The 19,503-nt window shown below is 36.8% G+C and overlaps 1 protein-coding gene across 1 annotated transcript in view; it reads right to left on the bottom strand.

The window, feature by feature from the left end:
* Positions 1–19,503, bottom strand: part of LOC140156565 (protein DOP1A-like) — an 83,086-nt gene that overhangs the window by 11,980 nt on the left and 51,603 nt on the right. Inside the window, exons 23-24 of the mRNA XM_072179505.1 lie at positions 1,800–1,990; positions 406–554 (exon numbers count right to left, since the gene is read on the bottom strand). Coding sequence (XP_072035606.1) covers positions 406–554; positions 1,800–1,990 — 340 coding nt within the window. The remainder of the gene's footprint in view (positions 1–405; positions 555–1,799; positions 1,991–19,503) is intronic.

Here is a 19,503-nt window from a genome sequence, read left to right as displayed (position 1 = left end):
ACGGCTGTGTATGGAACTGGGCAACATTATTATCACCAAGGCTCTTCTTGTATAGGTCAAGGGTGGATGCAGGGAGCACCACCTCCTCTAAAACAAAGGGATTCATTCTCTTGGGCTCCCCCTAAATGGCCTATAGAGTTACATTTGCTGTAAAACATAAGGAGGAGTGAAGCAATCTTGCAAATTATTCAAGAGTGTGCCCCCTTTCAAAATCCTGTATCTCCCCTAGCATAGGTAACCCCCACCACCCCACTACCATGGAATACCTACCTCTGATAGAAGGGTTAGTGCATGTACTGTGAATATGATTTGGTAATAGCTGCACTGGTTTGGGATTACCACACCACCCCATAGGTTATGTTAGCATAGGTTACCTCCAGGACCCCACTATCATGGAATACCTACCTCTGATAGAAGGGTAAGTGCATGTACACTGTACTGTGAATATGATCTGGTAATGGCTGCACTGGTTTGAGGACTAGCAGGCTGCTCGGGATTAGCGATAGCCGTCACTTCTGTAGGAGAGTCTGCTCCTCCTTGAGGAGAATCCGAAGCTGTGCATGGAAAAAAAATATGTGTTGTTTTATACAAAATAAAGGCATGTTCAGCAAAAATTAAATGAATCAGATTGGGAGAACTCTGGGAGAAACCGCCATGTTTGCTTGTTGTGAGGCAGGTATCTAAGACTTGGACTTATGATTGCCAGATAGCTTATGATTGTGGGTTTGACCTTCGACCCTGCAGGCACAACATGATGTGCATTTAGGCAAGGCTTATGGTAAGGTAACAGACTTGCTGTGGAAGAGGTGTAGTGCATGATCCCCCTCCAGCAAGAAACATTACATGGGGGAGTCTGGCCCAAGTCGATTTGAAAGAGAGATGGACACTCTGGCATGTGAACACAAGTTTGTCTGCCTTTTTTGCATGTTGATGGTAGAAAGGAAATAGTCCACCCCTGTGTTGATTTTCCAGTGTGCAACACTTTGTAATGCTTGTCTGTTAAAACCATACTGCAACATTTGCTGACAAAAACGCTCGCTTTTTTCCTGATTTTTACTCAGAGGATGTATGATATCCAATTGGAGCTGCCTAAGGTGTTAATTCCATTTGAAATTCATACTCCCCCTGTGGAAGGTATTTCCAAAATCTTCCACACAGGGAGTGTGGAATTGCCCAATATGGCTTTAAGATACTAATCGTTGTTTGATTTTAGGCTTCTCCTGAAGAATGGACTGTGGAGACTATTTTAGTCTAGTTAAGGTTATTAATTATTTTAAACTGTTGTGATTTGGTAGTTCACAGCATCTCACAAATGGTAGTGAGCTTTGGCAAAAACTACATTGCTCAATTCATAGTGAGCGTGTAGAAGAATTAAATATTATCACAGATAAACTTCTATAGGTGCTGCGGTTCTTGAGTTACGTTGTAAAGAGGGCTGAAACAACAACACTTTTGTAAAACGTACATAACAAATTAACAACAATAAACTAAGCAAGTTTGCAAAGTATACGATTTGTAGAATGAACTTTCGCAAAATATCAAGGTGTTAATTTTCAATAATATATTGATCTAGATAATAAAAATCTATTTTTAGGTTGCTTCGACCAACAATACCTCGTCTACCCTTAAAGCCTTATGTCTATACAATATGAGCCTGATGACTGATAATTAACACTCCTGTAAGGGTTTCCCCTGTTTTCCTTTTCAATTAATAAATATTTTGATAAAATTAGAAAGATACAGCAATAAAACAATAATCATTTTGTTATATTTTCTTATTTCAAGGAGTACAGTCTCACCATCAGACTCTGCTATCTGCTCTTCCTGTATCTTTACAGAGACATTTCGTCTGAGCCATGTAGTCTGTTCCAGAGATGATCCAGCAATCAGATTGCATGCCTCGATTAGACGCTGACAGATTTCTTGAAGCTCACGTTGCTCCTTGCGCTCATCAAACGGCGACAGCTTATGGATGATTTCATTCATGATTCTGTGTGTAAAAAAGATAAATATGTGACCGTTACATCGAAACACGGCAGTTGTAGTCAAAAATGAACTTGTAGGTTTCTTTGACCAAGCTATAGAGGACTGCTTTTAAGCTTTAAAATGACACCTCTTCCATTAATGTCGCATGTAGAATGGTGATTTTATGTGACAAACAGAGTTAAAATTCCTATTATCTTCTTTATTTATCGAGGCCCTTTTTCTTTATTATCTTTAAATGAAGTTTTCCGACAGCTGCCATGTTTCGATGTGATGGGTCACATATATCGCTCATTAACCATTTACATGATCCAGCAATCAGATTGCACGCCTCGATTAGACGATGACAGATATATTGTAGTTCAAACTGTTATATGGTCATTAAACTGCAACAGCTTATGGATGATTTCTTTTTTTTTTCTCTTGGTAAATAAAAAACAGCCAGTGCAATCTACCAGGCAAAATAAAGGGTAGAAAAATGTAAAATTCAAAATGGTCTCACTGGTGAAATCTTTTTGGAGCCAATTATTGGAAAGACTTCCCCTATAACATTATCCAGTATATATATAACACTGAACATATAGGGCAAAATGATGTTCATCAGAAAATTACAACACCAATCAAATTTTATGCATGAAAAGTTGAATTGAAAAATAAAAGAAAATGGCTAAACATATAGCCTAATTCTATATCCTTGTGCCATTGTCTGCTATAAAAGCATCAAAATTATAAGAACATAAACCAATGATTGATATCAAGTATATATAATATGCATTAAAATAAGAATGCTTAGGTAATCTTGTGCTTTTCAATATGAGGTAGAATATACACTACCGTAAAACCCCGTCTACAAGCATATATAGTGTTTTTTATGAAAGCTAAATTATTTTGAAGCAAGCGTAAATATACCAATACAATAGACTGGTCTTAAAATAATACTTGTTTATATATGCTTGGATCCGTAATTTATTTGCTCAAACTCCATAATGGCACATGGATTTACATAGCTTTCATCAGAAGCACTCTATATGCTTGTAGACAGGGTTTTACGGTATCTGACCATGTGTTACAATTGCCCAACACACCTTTAAATTCAGTGTCATGTATACCAGTTTTGTTTCAACTCCATGATGGATCCAGGTTATGGGATAAATATTATTGAAAATTTGATCTGTGTAATGACACACTTTAATCAGGGAAAGTCAGGCTCTGCCAGCTAATAACATCATATAATTTTCAACCTAGCTGTAAACTATACCGGCTATTGATGTACTGTTTAAAACCGAAATACAACCCAAGATTTCATTTGTGTAACAGTTTGACCATAGTTTTTGTAGATTCTGATATTTCCATATTTGACTCTTTGAAGGTTAAACCACTATATGTTGCCATTTGTTGGCCATCTTTCCATAATAGGGAGTTTTCAATTTCTGTGACGGTAAAATACCAATCCTTGTCGTCGCCACAACGGTTGTCAGATTCTTTGCGTTTTGTAGAATTTGGACGACGACACATTACAAAGTCAACGATGACAACGTTTGGCATTTAACCATCGCAGAACCATCCGTTGTGGAAATAAAAAACTTGAAATGTGAAATGATGCTGCCTTGACAGGAATTTTAAACTGCTAACACCTCACATCAGCTACTTGGTTTTTCACAATAAGATACTGTAAAGCACTTAAATTTTGCGAGGTATTTAATTTTGTGAATTTTGCGAGGACCTGAAATTTGTGAAATTAAATCCTCAGCAATTCCCGCAAAATATAAAATTTATATTGAATTAAACACAGTAAATCTTCTGGATTCACAAATTTAAAACTTTTTCTCAATTCGCGAAATAAAGTACACATGAAATTGAAGTGTTTTACAGTACTAAGGGAAAGAAATGATCAAATGTTCATCATTTTTTAGTTAGCTAAATTTTTTTTACAGGATGTTTTTTTTTATGAATCACCTCTTCCACAAGTCAGTCTCTTACACAAGACATACCACCACATGCTTGATTGCACATTGAGATCCTTGGCAAAAGTTCCTTTCTCATCCATAATTGACTGTTGAAAGGTCATCATAGTTTATGATGCCTGTTACACATTGGAACTTTGCACTGTACATGATGCTGAAGAGGTACTTTTATGCACGCGATAGGGGAAATTATTTCATGCTTCAGGTATTATCGGAATGACTCAGTTTGAGCATAATACACACAGACTCTAAAAGGAATCAACTCTTCACTCTTTTGTTTCTCAGTGTTAAATTCCTCAATGAGGTTTAAGTGGGTGGGTGCAACTTTGCCAGACTCCAATGTGGAGATAAAGTGGTTGCTAAGATCCAAATGTCTACTTTTCCATTCTTCAGTACAGGTTTCAAGATCCTGTATACAATTTAGTAATCATTTAATGGTATCTTAGCCTATGCATCATGGAGAGAACATGTCCCACAAGCAAATTATTTTATTGTGGCCATTTTGAATACGCCCTTTAGCACAGGCTCAAAAGTCCGACGCGAATCCGCAAAACGATTCGCGCAAAGATTCCCGTAAAACATCAACCGGGCGAATCCATATGGATTCGCGTAATGCATTGGCAGTTTACAGAAGACAAAAATATGTATTAAGTTTGACTCTTGGTTTGACTATTTATAGGACCCCAATGCAATACGCATGTATACACTTATTAGCTTGCTTATTATGCTAATTAGTCACATTTAAGGTGGTATGAAAGGCAAAATCAAGTTGCTCTGGTTGAGATTAAAATAGACTTGTTCCATAGAGATATGCAAAATAATCTTAATTCTAAAATTTGAGCCAAATCGGACAAACGGTTTTTGAGATATTGCTGTTGAAAGATTCTTTGTATTCTATTGTTTTTGCCAATATATTGATGAAGTTAATGAGGAAAATTGGCAAAATGTGCTCATTAATATTAATTTTTGCCAATATTTTGCCAATATTTTATGAATAAACCTTCATACTACTTTTACCTTTACAATTTTGACCTGACACTTTTGCCAATGTGTCTCTATGACCTAAACCTTTAACATGTGATTTTCCCGCCCATCTAATTTGCATATTTGCACAATTAATTAGCCTTAAGTATAATGCTAATTAATTATACAAATATGCTAATTAGATGTGCAGGAAAATCACATGTTAATGTTTTAGGCCATAGAAACACATTGGCAAAGTTTCATGTCAAAATCATATAAAATAAAAGTAGTATGAAGGTTTATTCATAAGATATTGGTATAATATTGGCAAACATGAATATTCATGAGCACATTTTGCCAATTTTCCTCATTAACTTCATCAATATATTGGCAAAAAAAATAGAATACAAAGAAACTAAAAACATGTATATCTTGACAACCGTATGTCCGATTTCCTTCAAACAAAAACTATTTTGCTCAGTGTATTTAGCTTAACTTATTCAATCTATTCAAATGGTTCTAAATTTACTTTCTGTTTTCCAGAAACATCGTTTCGAACCCCCTTAAGCTGAAAATGTTCAGGTTTTTTATATGGATACATAATGGGGACAATAATTGCCATTGTATGTTAGTTTGAACAAAATCCATATCCTAAACCAATCTGGATACCCCCTTTAAATAACTGTATATACATCAAGTTAATTCTAATATCAAGAACTTTGCTAAAAAGTTTAACTTATGAAAGTACTTAAATCAATGACTTTTCATTGTGGCATGTCGGCTTGTCCAGGGCCCAACCATTTTCGCAAATTCACTTTCTCCACCCAATTTAATTTGTCTATGTAATTTGATTTTTCTCCGCAGTTTATATTTCAGCCAAGTTTCAGCAAAATACTTTCCTTTTGCTTATGACAAATGAAAGTATAGATAATAATCTAAACATAGATCCTGGAAAGATATTGGGCTATATATATTTATATTTTCTTATTTTTTCAGCAGAATATGCAATATTTTCTGCACAATTTTCAATTTATTCTGCACAAATTGTTCAGCCCTGTTATGACAGGTTGGTCCAACAAGTCAATGACTGAAACCTGAACCATTAAATTGTAATCATCACCTCACAACTTGTAACTAATTATACTTTAATGGACAACGATGTTGATCAACAAAATAGACAAGAGATTTATGACCTGTATGTGTTATCATTATAGCAGAGTTCATTACAGCCTCAGTTTTGAAATTGGTGTTACATGTATTAATATAATATGATGCTTCATCCTGTGTCCCCCCAAAATGGTATTAGCTCAATTGATAGACTTTGCAATATGTCCTTGCATAGTTGTGTCTCCAAATGAACAAGTTCAATATATATACACCTGTGATTCTCCAAGAATTCAAGATTTTTTTTGTCCCTCCCCCTCCCCTCCCACATTTCAGGTTCTCAAGTGCCCTGGCAAAAAAATTGTGGTCAACATTTACCAATTTTAGTAAACAATATTTCTGGCCTGTCAGCAGGACAATCTGGAAATGTTGCCCCTAGCTCTGTGGTCCCATATTCCCCTGATTGGGCAAGGCGTCACAACATGTCACATTTTTTAACCTGTAACAATTTTTTCATCCAAAGTGGATAATGCCTCACCCTCTATTTTCATTATTTGTTAATGCATTTTGTACCAGCTGTTATGATAGTTTGGAAGATTTTAAACTTAGGATGAAAAATTGTTCCCTCTCACACAATATGCAAAGTTCATTTCTTTGGTTATTTTGCACTTCTTAATTCATTGTGTTATGCCAAAATTGGCATATAAATGTATTCTAAATGTTTTTGTCTATCTGCCCATACAAAATGTAAACTTATGTTAATATAGAATATCCTGGGGGTAGGGGGAACTTGTATTTCAAGTTGCATATCAACCACATACAGGGACTTTCAAAACGTACCCAAAGCAAGTATTTTTCATTACTGTCAAAATGGACCCGAAGCAAGTACTATACAGTTGTTTAGGTAACATAAGCGTACTGTTATATGAGTCACAATACACACACCTAAAACCCTGCCACTAGCTATCAGTCAAGAGGCTTGAAGAAACCTATGAAAAAGCACACGTTTTGAAGAGTTTTTGAGTACAATTTCATCCAGGCTTAACCTTTGTATCAACTGATTTTTGCCGGCATCTTGGCGCCAAGTTTAGCTTCACTTTTCGAGTAAGATCTGTGTGATTAAGGTACCTTTTTCCCTATTTCTCCTCTATTTGATACCTTAAGAGAGGTGTCGTGCCCAGTCATGAAAAGACCCTTGCGTTTGTTTATATATGGGTGATATACAACTTGAAATACAGGTGGGCCCCCAGGTTCAGAATACATATTCTATTAACAGTTACATTTTGTAAAGCTTTTTTTTTGTCCAAACAAAAATATTTTATTTATTTTACATTAGAAAATGTTTAGCTCAGGGATATAACTTGGTAAGAAAACAAATAATCGCAATACTTTGCCAAGTTTAGTATTACATAAATCAAAATTTTATGACATAAAATACAAAACAAAAAAAATACAGCACTTTGTAACCACAAAGTCTCCCTGTTCACCCCTGTAGCCATACACACATAAGGAATACATCGTCAGCTAAAGCCAGGGGGATAAAAAGCACACAATAAACAACAAACAAATGACATTTTTAAAATATAGGTGTAAACTTTATTGAACTACTTCCAAGTTTTGATGAAAAGAATGTGCCAACTACCTTGGTAACACTCTGTATAATGAACAAAGGCCTGTCAATATCATAGATTCAATGGGTATCAGTCCTGTTTGCCCTGAGTGGAATATTTTCCTGCCTCTTTCTTTGACCTCGGCTCAAAATAAATGAAACCAAAGTATATAGGAATGGATTAATTGAGGAATTGATTGGTAAGACAAATGTTGCTATCCAGACATAAGCAACTGGGTCAACTTCTACTGCCCCAGCTTGGACTAAAATAGATAATATGCCTATTGAAATCCAGCAACAAAAATCTGTAAAGACTATGAGAAAACACTTCATGGCCATTCTGATTTCTTTGTTTACATTGGGGGAACGACCAGCTTTTTGAGCTGTTTGCCTGGCAAAAATTAAAATAGCTAGATAGCAGTAACCTACAACAAAAAAACACCCCAGATTAATGATTGTGAATATGGCAATTGAAAAATACATAGCTGCCCTACTCCCAGTGTACACAACATGGGACTCTGTTGTTATATGATCCCCCCATCCAGAGTACATCAACTCTGATGTTTCATGTATACTATGAGAACGAAGTCTAGAAATAGGTAACCCTACGCAAATTTCTGAAACTGAATAAATATCTAAATTGCCTTGTGATAATGCAAATGTTGCTATGCTTATGCTTAATGCTACAACCCACAGCAGGGCAACCATAGCACGGAAAGTTTAGTGCTTATTCGATACCTGAATGTGTACTTCACCCCCAGAAACCTATCAATAGTGATCAGTGTTATGAAAAAAGCTGATGCCTCGCTGGATAATACAGACAAGGCACCAGCTATTCTACACAACATACTAGATCTCCACGATTCAGAAAATGATGGAAAATAATGTGTGTAATATATGTCTGCTGAAACTAAAATGATCAGATATATACCCATACAGAAATCAGATATTGATAGATTTGTGATCAGCAAGGATTGGACCTTATTACTTTGCTCTTTATGCTTGTATTTAACATACAAGACCATAATATTTCCAATCAGCGAGAGAGCCCCTACAAACCATATAGCAATGCGAAGACCATTATATGGCAACAAACGTTTGCATGTCAGGAATGGGGATGGAGCTTTGTTACATATGCATTTAGCTGATGTAAAACAACAGATAGAAGGGTCACTTACAATTAAATCTACAGTTTCCTTCAACCCAGAAAATGTATTGGGCTCAAACCACAAAACTGGATTGTCAGTCAAGTCAATTCTTTCAAAATGGAGACAATGAATAAACAGTTCAGTAGGAATGTGAACTAAGTTATTTACTGACAGGTCCAAATATAACAGCTGGCTCAGGTTGTGAAAAATATCTTGTGGTAGGAACTGCAATTGGTTGTGATCAATATCAAGATATCTGAGTTCAGTTTGATTTTGAAATGTGCCAGAATGTAATGTGGAAAGGTTATTGTGTGATAATGATAGACGCAATAATTGTTGCAATATTTGTAATCTAGATGTGTTATTTACAACTTCAATTGTCCATTTGCTGCAGATTTTACCGAACACTCCAGGAGGTATCTCAGTAAGGTGATTGTTTGAAATGTTCAATGTAACCAAGCTTGTCAGGTTGCTGAAAATCCCAGGCACGATCTCAGCTATGTGATTGTCTGAAAGGTCTAATGCTTCTAAGCTTATCAGATTGCTGAACACACCAGGTATTGCTTCAGTAAGGTGGTTCTTTGAAAGGTCTAAGCCCGTCATGCTTGTCAAACTATTGAAATCACCAGGTACTATCTCCCTAAGATGATTGTTTGAAAGGTGTAACTTCATCAGGAATGTCAATTCACTGAACAGACCAGGCACTATGTCATTAAGATGATTGTTTGAAAGGAATAACCCTGTCAAGTTTGTCAAGTTGCTGAATACACCCGGCTCTATATCAGTCAGATGATTGTTTAAAAGGAATAACCCTTTCAAGTTTGTCAAGTTGCTAAAAACATCAGACACTATGAGAGTAAGATAATTGCTTGAAAGATACAACCATTCCAAGCTTGTCAGGTAGCTGAATACACCAGGTATTATGTTAGTTAGATGATTGTTTGAAAGGGACAACCTAAACAAACTTGTCAATCCACTGAATACACCCGGTGTAATATCAGTAAGATTATTGCTTGAAAGGTATAAGCACTCCAAACTTGTCAATCCACTGAATACACCAGGTGCTAGTTCAGTAAGATCATTTTCTTGTAGGAATAAGTACCTCAGAATGGTTAACCCATCAAAAACTCCTTGTTGAATGTACTGGAGGCTGATATTGTTTAGATGTAATCCATCTAATATATCAGCAAACAGAGAGAATGATTTTGGTTTGACATCATGCAAAGTGTTGTCAGCCCAGCTCAGATACCTCACATCAGATGGGTATGGGATTGTAGTCTCAGCTATGTCTCCATTAGTATAGTTGCTTGATACTGTATAGTTACCAAGGATACAGGTGCAGTCTATAGGACAGTGGATGTGACATTTTGTACCATTACCACCTGATGTATAGTATTCGTATTCCAACCACCAGTATTCCCTCCACCATTTGGTAATATCCTCCTCTTCACATGTTATGGAAATGTGCTCTTGATGATAATCAGCAACAGTTACGCTATAAAGTACCACAACAACTATCAGCAGTACCGAGATATTGTAATAACCATACCAAGCCATGATGGGATGACTGTCAGTTTAAATTGCTCTCACAATACGTATTGTCCACTCACTACTAGTAACACTGCTCCTCTCACAGAAAAGGCTGACTGTGACAAAGGTGTGGCCACCAAAGCTTATATACAGTAATTGGTATACTCTGTCAAACCCTGAAGAAAGAAGTAATTCCACACTGGCAACTTTTGCATAAAACAAAAATCCTCTCAATTAACTTCCTGTACATACATCTGGCAACACTGATCCTCTCACAATAAAGACTCAGTGTAATACAGTTGGAGCAATCAGTGTATAGTAAATTAGTTTTGCCTGTGCTGTGCTAAGTATTAAAGGGATATTCAGAGATACATCAATCCCAAACTATACTATCCCCACTATTTATTCCATGACCTTTTCAAACAATTTGTTTTTGCAGAAGTGGGAATTTTCAACCAGGATAGGGGGTCATAACAAATCTACTCTGGCCACTTACCTATTGACCCCCTCCGAAGAAAATTACACCACCTTACATTTCTACTGCTTTAATATGACTTTATTTTTATTTTACACATCAGACAAGACAGTGTATAGCAACATATTATATTACGCTACTACCTTTCTTCTGTGTGATGATAATAAACAAGAGTATACATTACACGAGCTTTTAGTAGATTATTCAAGAAACTTTGTTTAGATTATAGAGTAACAACACACACCAGTGTTTATCAATGCTGTAACTGTATACAGGTACTGTCATGAGCGGAAATCAATCAATGATTTATAGTCTTTGCCACTATTCTAGTATCATCCATGAACCCTCTCCACATGGGTGTCGACTGCAGACGACAAGTTTCAAACTTTGTTTTAAAAATTAAAATATTTCAGAAATGTTAATTTTCATGACCATATTTGGAATCAGCATGTAAAATGCATTAAAATGAGTACAAACAAGCCGAGAAGTGGTTCAGTGGTTCTTGAGATAGCTCTTGATATTTTGAGAAAATATCTCAAAACTTGTGACTTTTTATGTTCAAACCTATGGCTACCATGCAGAGCATTTAAGTGATTCTGATATTCTGTATAAATTAGTTTACCTAATTAACTGCCATACTATAGTTTGATCAGCTTGCAATCGGCGGGTTTTATAACGTGGGTCTACTTTTTGGCGGAGTGGTAAAAGCCTAACAATTCCCGCCGATTACGAGCTGATCAAATTATATCTGATTAATGAGCGTAAATAGGTTAATGTGGTCACATCGGCTCATACTTATTCAAGAAACAGACAACACCCTCTGTATTTTAAGTACAGCTTTAATCCATTACCACTACAGTAATTATAAGCTATGCGACATAGGTACAATGTTGCATAGATGGGATGAAACATAACATTTTTCAGCTCGTCATTTTCTAGCAACTGCCGTTGTCACCATTTCTATTGTGCATTTTTTTTAAATTGATTACGACAAAGGAATCATGAATTGTACAAGCATGCAGCTACTAGGCAGAATTGGTTTAGGGAAAACTGCATACTGGTATGCCATATGTTTAGAAATATTAGCAAACAATCAATTAAGAACACACACACAAAACTAATCATCTTAAAAAATAATAAATCAAACAAACTCCACATAACATCTCCAATGCTGTCATTAAACTAACCATATTGCTCAGGCTTTGAGTTTTACAAAATTGAGGTGTGTGATAAATAGCACACCTCAAACTTGTGAGGAGTGGTATTTTGTGAAGGGGTGATTGTCATACAAGTGCAAGTGTCAGCTTAAAGATCACACTCCTTATGATCATTTCAGGAGTGTGGAGGATCACACTCACACTCCTTAGTTAAAACTCAAAGCCAGCATGCTACTGCACAACATGTATAGAATTGTGAATTTCCCCCTTAGCAAATTTTATCATAATAAAGAACAACAGTGTCCATTTTGACCAATAAAATATCAGAGATGAGATCACTGATCTATCAGGTCACTGATCCATCCCATCTACCAATTCCATGCATAGATGTATTGGGCTATTTCAGTTGAAATAGATTTCAAACAGAATCACCCATTCAGGTAATCCCATTTGAAATTCACACTCCCAGAGTGGCAGATTGAGGTTGTGTTTTCAATATAGGGTGGATTTCAACTGGAATAGCCCATTTAACAAACTCCGCTATCAATTTGCGCTGATTTTCCCATAAATTATGCAAATTAGCTATGTTAATTTGCATATTTTTCACCGAAAACATACGGTTACGGAGCAAACTTGGATACCCTTCCTCCCACCAACTAGCGTCGCCGTAAGTCCCCAGTAAGGTTCCCCAGATACAGCTCCGGACAGACACACATACATCCATCCACACACCCCTCCACCCCCACACACATCCACACACACGGACAGACCGAAATAGTGATTACTAAGTCCCATCCTGAACAAAGTTCAGGCGAGACAAAAAGGTCAGGTTTTGGTGTAGGACAGCTAACGCAAGTGATGACTTTCTTTACGCTCACTTTGTGGTAGCAGGTCACATATATCACATGGGCTGCATGTATGCACAGTGGCTTTGCTTTGTAAGATTTTATAGAGTTAGGGTTAATAGGTTCTAAATGTTTTACATTGTATTACGCTATGTTATAGTATACTGCGCCAATAAAGTATCCTTACACTTGGAAAAATAAACACAATTTCCAAACTGAACAATATTTGGGTAAATTTGTTTTTTTAATAGATGCACTATTATAATATCTAATCCTGCACATTATGACACCACATTGAATCCAATGTGACTTTAAGAAGCAAAGTTACAAGCATTTGATTAGAGGAATGTCCAGTTTTAAAAGTGACAAACAGGCCTATTCAAAACGCTACAGACTAGACATCTGGTTTGAGAGTGGTGAATGGCTAATGTATGTGTTTTGCTTTAATTTAAAACAAAAGGAACAAAAGAAAACTGAAACAAAAGAACTGACAAATAAAATGAAAGTTATGAAAAGTACAGAGAAGTAAAACCGAAATGAAAACTGCTTTAAATAACGCTTCATTGAAGAAACCGTGTTGTCTCTTCGTTGCGCTTGTTGGAATCTTTTTGCGCCTTGTATAGGCCAGTTTGTCACTTTAAAACTGGACCTTCGTCTATTCAATTGCTTGTAACTTTACTTCTTGAGGTCACATTGGATTCAATGTGGTGTCATAATGTGCAGGATTAGATAGTGCATCTATTAAAAAACAAATTTACCCCAATATTGCTCAGTTTTGAAATTGTGATTATTTTTCCAAGTGTAAGGATACTTTATTGGCGCAGTATATGTTGCACTACGTAATATTGCATTGAATTACATTGCATTGAATTACATGCAGTTTCTAATATAGGCACGCAGTTTGATTGGTCAATTGTCATCCATTATTTTAAATGTATACCTTTTGAATCACCAACTAGCATGACACAATTTACACAGGTATGGACAGGGAATAATCAAATTGGGAAATGACAGTGGGCTTCAGTGGTACTACAGATATGCAAGCCGCTATTACGTATCCTAGAACAACCAGCAGCAAATGTCATGCAAGAACGCGTACTGTACGCTCTACTAATCGCACCTGTTTGGTGCTATAACGGACGCACAATTAGCACCCCAGTACCCTGATGACAGCGCTCATGTCAATTTTTTTTGCGATTCACTGTGGTTTCTTTTCAGGTTCAGCAGCATGCAACTTGGCTGGTCCACATTTAACAGCCTTGGTATGGATATATATTCTATAATCTGTGGATACAAGTATGCCCTTCACCTCTATTTCCCTTACAATCAAACTATTCTGGGGCAAAGGAATAGTGAAAGGCTTGCAGTACATGAGTACGTGTAGTGGGTGAACAATGCATCTTATACCAAAATTGAACATAGTGTGGACAGAGGCGACCTGGGCGCAAGTAGCCCCCTCCCCCTCCTTGCTCGAAATACTGGGACAAAAAGGCTCTAAATATTGGAGGAAATGATACCGGGACAAAATTGTCTGCTGGTGACATTGGATGTTGTAGCGATATAACTAGTTACTATAAATGAAAGTTTGAGAATTTTTTTGCCCGTACCCCCGCACCCCCATTTTCGATTCTTAGGTGACCTGACCAAAAAAAATATGGGTCAACATTCAACAATTTTAGTCAGCAAACAATATTTTGTCTGTCATCAGGACGATTTGGAAATTTGGTGGTCACAGTACACCTCTAAACGAGGAGGTGCCACAATATGGTGCCACAATATTTCACATTTTTTAAGTTCAAACAAATTTTTAATCCATAGGATATGCATCACTCTTTATTATGCCTCCACCGGAGGTATTATGCTTCCTGGTTGTCCGTCCGTCTGTCCATCTGTCCGTCCGAGCTTGGGAGTGCAATTTTTCGGAACTGGTAAGGCGTATTATGTGATGCAATTTGGTGGAGGGGTGGCAATTGGTGGTCCCCAAATTTTAGCAGGTTTTTGTTGTAAAATATGGTAATTAAGTACCTAATTTGCATAATTTATGCATATCAAGCAAAATAATTTTCTTAATGCATTTGGTACCAAATGTTATGATATTTTGGAAGATCCTAAAACTTACAATGACAAAAATGTTCACTTTCACACAATATCCAAAGTTCATTTCTTTGGTTATTTGTCACTTAATTCATTGTGTTATGGCAAATTGGGCATATAAATGTATTCTAAATGCTTTTGTCTATCTGCTCATACAAACTGTAAACTTATGCTAATATGTGTACATCCATATCAAAAGGATGCACTTGTCGGTTGCTACATGTGTCTCTTTTTACAGAATTAGCTAGGAACAAATACCAGACTCATCTCAAGTGGAGGTGACTTCAAATCACCCCTAAGTCACATGGTTTGAGAATAGAGCTAGAATATTCCTAAACCATGTGACTTGGGATGATTTGAAGTGACCTTCACTTGAGATGAGTCTGGTATATATCCCTAGCTATTCTGTAAAAAGAGACACATGTAGCAGCCGACAAGTGCATCCTTTTGATATGGATGTACACATATGGTACATCTGGAAGTGTAGTATTAAATAAATCAAAAATCTTAAGACATGAATACAAAAAAATACAGTAGTTTGTAACCACAAAATCTCCCTATACGCCCTTACAGCCACACACACATAAGGAACACACCATCACAATATCTCCCTTTACGGCTAAAGCCAGGGGATAAAAAGCAAGCAATAAACAACAAACAAATGACATTTTAAATATAGGTGTACATTTTATTGAACTACTTCGGAGTTATGATGAAAAGAATGTGCCCATTACTTTCTGAACACTTTCTGTACAATGTACAATGGCTAAAGCCAGGGGATAAAAAGCAAGCAATAAACAACAAACAAATGACATTTTAAATATAGGTGTAAATTTTATTGAACTACTTCAGAGTTATGATGAAAAGAAATGTGCCCACTACCTTGGGAACACTCTGTATAATGTCTGAGGGGGTATCCAAAAGTCTTTGACATCACCCAGAAGTAAAAGAGCTATATTGATGAAATTTTGTCAGTGTAATCACTGGTCCTTATGTACATTATGGTCCAAAAAGGTCTCATAAGTATGTCTACTTTCTTTATAGGTGGCGCTAGATGGGCAGTAGGCGCATAACCTTTTCATGATAAGATCCTCCACTTTCTTGATTTTCTTCACTGTGGCCGCACCATCCATAAGGGATGGACGTCCACTTCTTGGCTCATCTGTGAGGGACATGTGGCCAGTTTGGAAATTCCTTGTTCAAAAAGCAACAGTGCCATATGATGGGCAATCATCATCGTAGATAGCTTTCATTTCATCACAGATTTTCTGAGCATTGTATTATAGGCCTAACCCTTCAAATGCAGGAACCTTAATCACGATCGTTCCTCAATTTTCACCATCTTGCAGGTTATCGCCTACTGCCCATCTAAGCGCCACCTATAAAGAAAGTAAACATACTTATGAGACCATTTTTGGACCATAATGTACATAAGGACCAGTGATGACACTGACAAAATTTCATCAATATAGCTCTTTCACTTCTGGGTGATGTAAAAACTTTTGGATACCCCCTCGTACACAGGCCTGTCAATATCATAGATTCCAATGGGTATCATTATCTCTTGATTGCCCTGAGCGGAATATTTTCTTGCCTCTTTCTTTTGTTCTTGCTCAAAATAAATGAAACCAAAGTATACAGGAATGGATTAATTGAGGAATTGATTGGTAAGACAAATGTTGCTATCCAGACGTAGGCAACTGGGTCAACTTCTACTGCCCCAGCTTGGACTAAAATAGACAATATGCCTATTGAAATCCAGCAACAAAAATCTGTAAACACTATGAGAAAACACTTCATAGCCATTCTGATTTCTTCATTTGTATTGGGGGAACGACCAGCTTTTCTAGCTGTTTGCCTGGCAGAAATAAAAATAGCCAGATAACAGTAACCTACAACAACAAAACACCCCAGATTAAGGATTGTGAATATGGCAATTGAAAAATACATAGCTGCTCTATTCCCAGTGTACACAGCCTGGGAATCGGTTATTATTTCAATCCCCCATCCAGTGTGTTTCATTACTGATGTTTCATTTATACTGTGAGACCTATGTCTTGAAATTGGTAACCCTACACAAATTTCAGAAACTGCATAGGTGTTGCCTTGTGGTAATACAAATGTTGCTATGCTTATGCCTAATGCTACAAACCATAGCAGGGCAACCATAACACGGGAAAGTTTAGTTCTTATTTGATACCTGAATGTGTACTTCACACCCAGAAACCTATCAATGGTGATTAGTGTTATGAAGAAAGCCGATGCCTCACTGGATAATACTGACAAAGCACCAGCTATTCTACACAACATACTAGATCTCCACGATTCAGAAAATGATGGAAAATAATGAGTGTAATACATGTCTGCTGAAACTAAAATGATCAGATATATACCCATACAGAAATCAGATATTGACAGATTTGTGATCAGCAAGGATTGGACTTTATTACTTTGCTCTTTATGCTTGCATTTAACATACAGGACTAATACATTTCCAATCAGCGAGAGAACCCCTACAAACCATATAGCTATGCGAAGACCATTATATGGCAACAAACGTTTGCATGTCAGGAATGGGGATGGAGCTTTGTTACATACGCATTTAGCTGACGTAAAACAACAGATTGAAGGGTCACTTACAATTAAATCTACAGTCTCATCCAACCCTGCAAATGTATTGGGCTCAAACCACAAAACTGGATTGTCAGTCAAGTCAATTCTTTCCAAATGGAGACAATGAATAAACAGTTCTGTAGGAATGTGAACCAAGTTATTTACTGACAGGTCCAAATATAACAGCTGGCTCAGGTTGTGGAAAATATCTTGTGGAAGGAACTGTAATTGGTTGTGATCAATATCAAGATATCTGAGTTCAGTTTGATTTTGAAATGTGCCAGAATGTAATGTGGAAAGGTTATTGTGTGAAAATGACAGACGGAAAAATTGTAAGTAAAATGTGTCATTTACAACATAAATGGTCAATTTGCTACAGATTTCACCGAATACCCCAGGAGGTATCTCAGTAAGGTGATTGTTTGAAATGTTCAATACAAACAAGCTTGTCAGGTTGCTGAATATGCCAGGCACTATCTCAGCTATGTGATTGTCTGAAAGGTCTACTCCTTCTAAGCGTGTCAGGTTGCTGAACACACCAGGTATTGCCTTGGTAAGGTGGTTGTTTGAAAGGTCTAAGGCTTTCATGCTTGTCAAGCTGCTGAAAACACCAGGTATGATCTCTCTTAGATAATTGTTTGAAAGCCATAACTCAGTCAGGCATGTCAATTCACTGAACACACCAGGCAGTATGTCTGCAAGATGGTTGTTTGAAATGATTAACTGTTTCAAGTTTATCAAGTTGCTAAATGCACCAGGCACTATGTCAGTTAGGTGATTGTTTGAAAGGTCTAACCTATTCAAGCTTGTCATGTTGCTGAATGCACCAGGCACTATGTCAGTCAGGTGATTGCTTGAAAGGAGTAACCATTCCAAGCTTATCAACTCACTGAACACACCTGGCGCTATCTCAGTAAGATTATTATCTTGCAGGAATAGGTACCTCATATTGGTTAACCCATCAAAAGCGCCTTGTTGAATGTACCGGAGGCTGATATTGTTTAGATGTAATCCATCTAATATATCAGCAAACAGAAAGAATGTATTTGGTTCGATACCATGCAAAGTGGAGTCAGCCAGGCCTAGATAGCTCACATCAGATGGGTATGGGATTGTAGTCTCAGCTATGTATCCATTAGTACAGTTGCTTGATACTGTGTAGTTACCAAGGATACAGGTGCAGTCTATGGGACAGTGGATGTGACATTTTGTACCATTACCACCTGGTGCATATAATTCATACCACCACCACCAGCTGGTAATATCCTCCTCTTCACATGTTATGGAAATGTACTCTTGATGATCATCAGCAACAGTTACGTTATAAAGTACCAAAACAACTATCAGCAGTGCCGAGATATTGTAATAACCATACCAAGCCATGATGGGATGACTGTCAGTTTAAATTGCTCTTATAATACTCACTACTAGTAACTGCTCCTCTCACAACAAAGGCTGACTGCGACACAAAGGTGTGGCAACCAAAGCTTATATACAGTAATTAGTATACTCTGTCAAACCCTGAAGTAAGAAGTAATTTCACACTGGTAACTTTTGCATTAAACAAGAATCCTCTCAATTAACCTCTTGTACATACATCATCTGGCAACACTACTCCTCTCACAATAAAGACTCAGTGTAATACATGTGCAGCTGGAGCAATCAGTGTATAGTAAATTAGTTTTGCCTGTGCTAAGTATTAAAGGGATATTCAGAGATCCCTCAATCCCAAACTATACTATTCCCCACTATTTATTTCTTGACCTTTTGAAATACTTGTTTTTGGTTTTTGTGTGTGGAAGGAGAAGGGGTTGTAAAAAATTTCAATCCAGGATTGACTCTGGTCACTTACATATATTCATGACCCCCTCTGAAGAAAATGACACCCCTTTACATATCTACTGCTTTAATATGATTTTATTTTACACATCAGACAAGACAGTGTATAGCAACATATTATATTACGCTACTACCTTTCTTCTGTGTGATGATAATAAACAGAGTATACATTACACAAG

The sequence above is a fragment of the Amphiura filiformis genome, chromosome 7 (assembly GCF_039555335.1).
Source record: "Amphiura filiformis chromosome 7, Afil_fr2py, whole genome shotgun sequence".
Lineage (NCBI taxonomy): Eukaryota > Metazoa > Echinodermata > Ophiuroidea > Amphilepidida > Amphiuridae > Amphiura > Amphiura filiformis.
This window is presented reverse-complemented; position numbering and strand designations above follow the sequence as displayed.